Source organism: Pteropus vampyrus, unplaced genomic scaffold (assembly GCF_000151845.1).
Source record: "Pteropus vampyrus isolate Shadow unplaced genomic scaffold, Pvam_2.0 Scaffold72, whole genome shotgun sequence".
Taxonomy (NCBI): Eukaryota; Metazoa; Chordata; class Mammalia; order Chiroptera; family Pteropodidae; genus Pteropus; species Pteropus vampyrus.
The window spans coordinates 4,172,084-4,179,202 of record NW_011888853.1 but is presented as its reverse complement, the minus strand read 5'-3'; the positions used below and the strand labels follow the sequence as shown (position 1 = coordinate 4,179,202).

The window sequence follows — 7,119 nt, the reverse complement described above, 5'->3', positions numbered from 1 at the left end:
AGGGGACGCGCTAGTTCATTTCGTTCTGCCATTTTCATGGGAGGAGCCTTCCCTGCCCTTGTCTTTTTCATTGCAAAGGTCCCTGAACTATTGGGGAACTGCCGGCAGGACAAGGTCAAAGACCCCGGGCCTACCTGGCCCACCCACGGAAAAGGACGAGCCGTGAGACGGCCTCGTGCGAGCCACGGGGGGAGGATGATTCGTGTTTGAGCCCAGTACCTATGCCCCAAAGGCCACTTGTCACCAGACAATCAGCCCCAGAAGTGTGTTGATAAAAGTCACCACCACCACCAACCACAAGGCTGGCCAAGCAACCCACGACGGTGCAAACTGTCAGCAATGAAGTTAGCTGATTCTAAGTCGTAATTCGTAGTTACAAAGCACACTCGGAACCACGATGACGCCCTGATAACAAAGTGTCCTCCTCAGAATATCCCGGGGTGTCCTCATATTTGCAAGTGGCCTCGTGACCCCGAGAGAGAGGCTTTAGAGAAGTCTGGTCGTCTGAGTTCACGATGGTTGAGCTTTCGTTCTACTTAGCGGCTCACTTGGACAGTAGCAAACCCCCTCCCTGGGCCATAGGTAGAACTGGTAGACTCTGGGGTCAGCCACCCCAAGGGCCCCGTGGGACCATCTGGGGGAAGATTGGTGGCCGCAGAGCAGATCCAGTGGCCTCGGCCCATGCTGTGAGTCACCGGTGTATTGGGCTGACCTCCCTCATAATGAGGCCGGCACCCTCAACCTTGCAGGCTCACGAGGGGGATCCAGGTCGTACACGGTCACTGTGCACACGTGCTCTTTAAACGGGAGCCTCCGATGGACACGAGGGCTCGTCCTTTCTGGAGCATAGCAGAGGCCACACTGCGTGGCTGTGACCCTGCCACACACAGTGGCGTGGCTGCCAGCACTTAGAAGTGAGTCAGCCACCGCTCCACCCTCTTTATGTGCCATCGACTCATTTAGTGCTCACGAGGACCTAAAGGACAGTTATTGTCTCTGTTCTATAAAGTGACTTTTCTCTTGGGGAAACTGGGAGGTCAGTGTCTTGCTCAGGGCCACACGGCCAGTAAGTGGCAGACACGGGCTTCACGCCCCGGAGTCGGCCTGTGGGGTCCACTTCCGGCCGCCCCTGTCCTGGGCCGCGGTGGCACGTTCGGTTTCATGTCACCTGCCGCAGGGGCCCCCGGGAAGCGTGCTCCCCAGAGCCGTCCCGGCCGGGCCAGCGGGAGGCGGGAAGCCCTGCCCGGGGCGAGGCGCTGACTCCCCCGATGGCCCTTGCAGGAGAGCGTTGCGCCGCTGTTCGAGATCCGCATGGAGCTGGACGAGGCCGGGCTGGTCTTCAACCCGTCCCTGGAGGTGGGCTCCGACCGCAGCTTCCTGGCGCTGGTCGACGGCCTGATCAACGACATCTACAATGCGGCCAAGCTCATCCCCCGGCTGGCCAAGGGCCGGCTGAACTACAAGGTCAGTCCCCACTCCGTCCGGCCCCTTCCGCTTCCCCGGTTCGGAATCGCCCTCCTCGCTCAGCAGTGCCCGAGTAGAAGGAGCTAAGATTTACGTTTCGAGCGACGGCGGTTCTGAACGGGATCAGAGGCCCAGAGGTGCCCAGAGTCCACCCGGGTCCCCGGGACGCAGACCCGCATTTCCTCCCCGGGCCCGAGACCCTGTCCTCCCTCCCGAAGGGCCGTCTCCTCGGTCGGCCTGGGTCTCGTTCCCCGGACGCCCGCCCTCCCCCAGCAAGACCCCTGGAGCGTTCTGTCCCGCTCTCCGGGCACCCCACCACTCTGTAAACACGGGCCCTGTCCACGCTCAGGCGTCTGGGCACGCGGGCCTCCCACTGCTCCCGCATCCGGCTACTCTAAGTGCGTCAAACGCCTGCCCACTAAGTAAGAGGCGGGCGGGTCAGAGCCTGGGGCTGCAGCAGACGCAGGCAATCCCTCCCCCTTCCCCCCACAAAGGGAGCCCCGAGGAGGGGTGTTTGTCGGAGCATCGCTAGTATGACGGTAAAACAGATTTGGGCAGAGACCTAGAGGTGGGTCCAACCGGAGCCGTCCAGGAGACTCCGGCCCGTCCACGCAAGGGCGGGTGGCTGAGCCGCAGAAATGAGCCGGGATGGAGGTGCTCGTGACCTGCTAGCGAGGGTTCGCCGAGCCGTGGAGCAATGTTAAGAATATTTCATTCATTCATTTAAACACGCGAGAATCTGCCTTTCCGTGGGTTCGCTCCAAACCGTCAGGAGCGTGCGCTTCCGGGATACGGGGCGGGGCGGGGATGGAGGACGAGGGCTTTTTATTCTATACATTTCTGCGTTGTTTGAGGTTTTCGATAACTATTACTTGTTATTTATAATAACGAATTTACAGCAACGTGGCGTGCACTGTAAGGGAGACGTGTGTGCGCGTGTGTGTGTGATGAGGTGAGGTCACAAGAGGAAGTACCTAGCGAGGCCGAGGACAGAGGAGCTGACTGGGAGCTGAGCCCCGAAGGCGAGGCGGGGTTTCTGGGCAGAGGAAACAGCTGGCGGATTTCTGAGACGCAGGAAGGCGATGCGTCTGGATTAAGCGCACGCAGCGTGCTGTTCCGGAGTTTGGGACCGAGTTTGCCACTAGCGAGCAGCTCTGGCACGAACGTGGGACCCCGCTCAGGCCGACGAGGGCCAGGCCCGTCCTGTGCTGTGGGCTCCAGCAGGACGCGTGTCCCACTCGGCCCCGGCAGCCATCCTGGGCCCCGGCGGCTTCAGCTGCTGATGGGGCTGCACGCGGGAGGGCATGGCAAAGCGGGGTCCGTGTGTGGGCTCCCCGTGTGCGGGCCCCCCAGTCTCGTTTGTACCCACGAGGTTGTAATTTGCGGAGTCGACAGCGACACGCAGAAGCCAGTGCTGGTACACTTCTTGGAGAAGTGGCCATGCACGGCCACCGGAAGCGGTGGGTTAGTCAGGGGGCAGCAGAGGGAGCGACGGGCGCCCGGGCCAGGGTCTCTGCTGGGCTTTCTGCGGGAAAGGCAGGGCAAGATGGGGGACAGCGTGGGGACAGCCAGTTTGCATAATGCCTGGGCTCAGGGCCACAAGGCTTGTCTCCAGCTGTCTGGTACCTGGCGGCCCAGGATGGGCTGGTGGCCCTCTGGGCCTTCGATCTCTTAGACTTGGCTAGCCCTGGGAGGGGCAGTTTTTCCTCAACGAGCAAGATTTTTTAAGATTTCAAAGCATCTTAAGATATAGAAAATACACACACACACACCCCACCTTGAGATTCTCCTGTTACATGAGCCAAAAGTTAACAGTCTTTTCCGTGCACCAGTTCGGCTGGGGTTTTGTCACTTGAAGCTGGAAAGACCCGCTGTAGGGCCTCCCGCGCTCCCTGCTGTAGGCGTGGCCGGCCGCTTTCCGCTCCTCATCCGAGTCCGAGGGCCTTTGCTTGTGCTTTGAGGCGTCTCCTGCTCTTTGCCATCTGCCCACCAGCTCTCAGGGAGCACTTCCCAGCCTGCTCCCCATTACACCTTAAGGCAGGGGCCAGAGTCCTGACGTCTCGTTTCTGTGACTCTGCGGAACGCGTGACCCCACCCCGGCCCGCACCCTCTGTGTGAGCCCTGTCCCCATCCCCAATGCTACACCCTGGCCTGGCACACGAAACGGTGAGCGAACCCGTGCCCAAGTCGTCCTGGGTCCCAGACAAAAGTCCCCTTCAGCATGTCTTCTCAAAGGACAGCGTGGCCAACCCGCGAACGTCCCTGCTCCCCCACTCGAGAGGTCAGAGACGCCTCCACCCCTGAAAGCCGCCCTCTGGGGCGAGACGCCCACCTGTTGCTTCTGCCCCGCCCCCTCCAGTCGGACCTGGAGGACCTGACGGACCTCATAGAGATGCGGGAGGAGATGTCCAGCCTGGTGGTCAGCGCCATGAAGGAGGCAGAGGAGTACCAGGACTCGTTCGAGAGGTACTCCTACCTGTGGACGGACGACCTCCAGGAGTCCATGAGGACCTTCCTGACCTACGGGCGCGCCCTCACGCCGGAGGACCTGGAGATGCACGCGGAGGAGGCCATCCCCAAGGCGCCGCCCACTCTGGCACAGTTCCAGCAGCAGGTGCGGCCCCGCCCGGCTCCCTGGCCCCAGACCCTGCCCCAGACCCTGCCCCAGACCCTGCCCCAGACCCCGGGCTGCAGTGGGGATGCGCTAGGACCCCGCCAAGTGTTTCACCGCATAGGTGTCACGCTTATCCGGCCCTGGTGCAGTGGGGGAGGGGAGAGGGGCGGGCACATCTCGGGGGAATGAGTTTGTGACTCCTAGTTCCCAGAGAGCCTGAGAGGAGGGGACCACATGGGGGGCAAGGAGGCCTGGGGGCCAGAGGGCGTGCGGGGGGCGGGGTGGGAGCATGGGGGTGCCGCTCTTCTGTGGCTTTCCGGGGAGGCGGGGAATGGGGAGGGGGAGAGGGGAGAGGGCCGGCCAAGGCAGGAGAGTGGGCTTAGGGTCAGCTCGTTTGAATCTTCCCGTGGACTCTGGTGTGTACAGGGTGCTCAGGGTGGTACTGACCTGGGAGTGAGGGAGCCCATGGGGGTATTGGGGGGCCTGGGAGCGAGGGAGCTGGTAGAGGAGGGGGCGGTGTGGGAGCTCTAGGTCGGTTGATTTTCAGTTTAATAGACAGGCTCCCTTGGGAGTCCTCTGCTGCCTCTAGGAATTAGCCAGCCCTGCAAGGGTGGGGGGGTGGCAGAGAGCGGTGGGGGGGGGGCTCCCCTCCAGAGTCAGTGAGTCACCAAATGCCACGGCATCAAGAATATAGAAAAGAAGAAAACGTAGTTAACGCGTGAGCCCCCACCGCCTCCCTGACGCACGGGCGAGGGACGGCTGCCCAGTGAGCAGAAGTGACCATCCACGGGGCTGGGCACGGGCGGCCCTGTCTTGCACGCGGTGTGGACGGTGGGTGGGGCATCTGAGCCCTGAGGATGTCGAGCAGCCCGAAGGGGGCCGAGTGCCCACCTCTCCCTCTGTCCTGGTCTTCAGAAGCCCCGCGGGCCTTGCCCGATGACGTTCCTGCAGATGGACTGTCCTGAGCCAGGCGCAGGGAGCCCCAGGGGGCGGGAGGTGGGACGCATGTTCCCCAGGCGCCGTGCGGGCCTCTGCCCCATGCCGCCCATCCCCATGGCGGCTGAGCGGAGGCTGCGCTCTGCAGATCGACTCCTACGAGAGGCTGTACGAGGAGGTGTCCAGGTGTGAGAACACCAAGGTATTCAGCGGCTGGCTGCAGTGTGACTGCCGCCCCTTCAAGCAGGCCCTGCTCAGCACCATCAAGCGCTGGAGCTTCATGTTCAAGCGCCACCTGAGCAGCCACGTCGTCAGCAGGTGGGTCACACCCGGGGGCCGCCCATGGACGGCCTCCCATGGACCCGCGTGGTGTCAGCCAGGCATCTCCCCCAGGACAGGCGTGGGGGCGAAGGGCAGGCTCGGAGGCCGGCGGCCCCAGCAGGAAGGGGTTGCCTGGCACGAAGGAGCTTACCAGGAGCTCATGGTGTCTGGATGCCGGACGCCGAGGAAACCTTAGGGGCCTAGAGCCTGGCAGGGAGGCCTGACATGTGACGAATGGACCAGTGACCACGGCTTACGGGTGGCCGTCAGGGCTGTGACAGAGTGTAATTGGGCTGAGGGCCACCCGGGAGACCCCGAAGGCCTCTCTGGGATGTGGCCTTACCCTGGGACTTGCCGATCAGTGTGAAGGGAACCGACGAGGCGTGGGGTGACATGCAGGCGGGGACGCAGCAGGCGTCCTTGGGTGTCACGAGCTCTCCCTCCCTCGGCGGAGCCCTCCCCACAGCCTGCCGCCTCTGATGGGCGCAGCCATTCACAGGCTGTCCTCTCGTCCATTAGCCTCAGCGACCTGGAAACCTTCATGAACGTCGCCAGGACGGGCTTAAAGAAGCCCCTCAAGGAGGGCGATTACGACGGCCTCGTGGAGGTGATGGGGCATCTGATGAAGGTCAAGGAGAGGCAGGTGGCGACCGACACCATGTTTGAGCCCCTGAAGCAAACCATCGAGCTGCTCAAGACCTACGGGGAGGAGATGCCGGAGGAGACGCACACGAAGCTGCAGGTGGACGGGCTGGGCGCCGGGCGCCATGCTCTGTCCTGGGGGAGGGAGGGGAGGCGACTAGGGACAAGGCCTCAGGCATGGCCTGCAGGCTAGACCTCCCCTTCTAGGCACGGCATCCCCATGCAAGGGGACAGGGGGGACCGGGAGTTCCTCCTTGGATCGAAAATGCCTCACGTCCCTTCTCCTGGGTCCCGGTGGACCTAGGGCGTGAGGGATGGTGGACAGAGATTGGGGTTGGCGCTGGGGCGATTTGGGGCCATGGCAGTGGACGAGAGAGGGGCCACCCTCCACTCCCAAAGGGCAGTGGGGCTGCTGCTCTGGGAATTCCCAGCCAGCTCCTGTGTCCTCGAGGGACAAACAGGCGCCGGCTTCAGGGCGGGGGGGGGACTGGGGTTTGAGGCCCCTTTTGGCCGGCGTTTTGCCTTTAGCTTGGAACTTTTCGGTTGCCGGACCCAAGGGGTTGGCGGGGGTGGGGGGTTGGGGTTGGGGCCCCGAAGCCGCTGCCTGGAGCGTCAGTCCCCTCCTGGATCCTGCTGTCTCTCCTTCTCTCCCCTGTCCTCCTGGCTCTGTGTCCAGTCACACAGGGTCCCTCCCCCCGCCGGTAGCCGCTGACTCCAGCCAGTGCCCAAGACCGCACAGCAGAGGGCTGACCAGATTCGGGGTCGAAGCGGGGAGGAGCGGGAAGGCTGGGGTGACGCCAGCTGCTGGTTGTGTTTTGACCCCAAAAGAGGGCTCACAGGGCCCGGCTGAGGACGGGGGTCTGAAGTGTGTGCGGTCAGTCCCCAGGGCTCAGGCCCATGCAGGGGTCACGTGACGTCATGTGAGGCGCCACTGCCGAGAGAATCCGTTAGTTAACTGCGGAAGGACGCGAAACCACGCCCATCTGTGGGCGCGGAATCCGTGCGCTGGGATTTTTTTCCTTTAAAATACTTTATGATTGTGAGTACAACATATTCCCAAGTGCGGAGGACTTGGAAAATACAAAAATTCATCTGATTGTTAAAGTCGTTCTCGAAGGGGCGAAATTCGGGGAATGGAGAGC

At 62.7% G+C, this 7,119-nt stretch overlaps 1 protein-coding gene across 1 annotated transcript in view; it reads left to right on the top strand.

The window, feature by feature from the left end:
• Positions 1-7,119, top strand: part of DNAH17 (dynein axonemal heavy chain 17) — a 140,822-nt gene that overhangs the window by 34,631 nt on the left and 99,072 nt on the right. The window contains exons 19-22 of the mRNA XM_023531633.1: positions 1,282-1,464; positions 3,824-4,078; positions 5,163-5,332; positions 5,855-6,077. Coding sequence (XP_023387401.1) covers positions 1,282-1,464; positions 3,824-4,078; positions 5,163-5,332; positions 5,855-6,077 — 831 coding nt within the window. The remainder of the gene's footprint in view (positions 1-1,281; positions 1,465-3,823; positions 4,079-5,162; positions 5,333-5,854; positions 6,078-7,119) is intronic.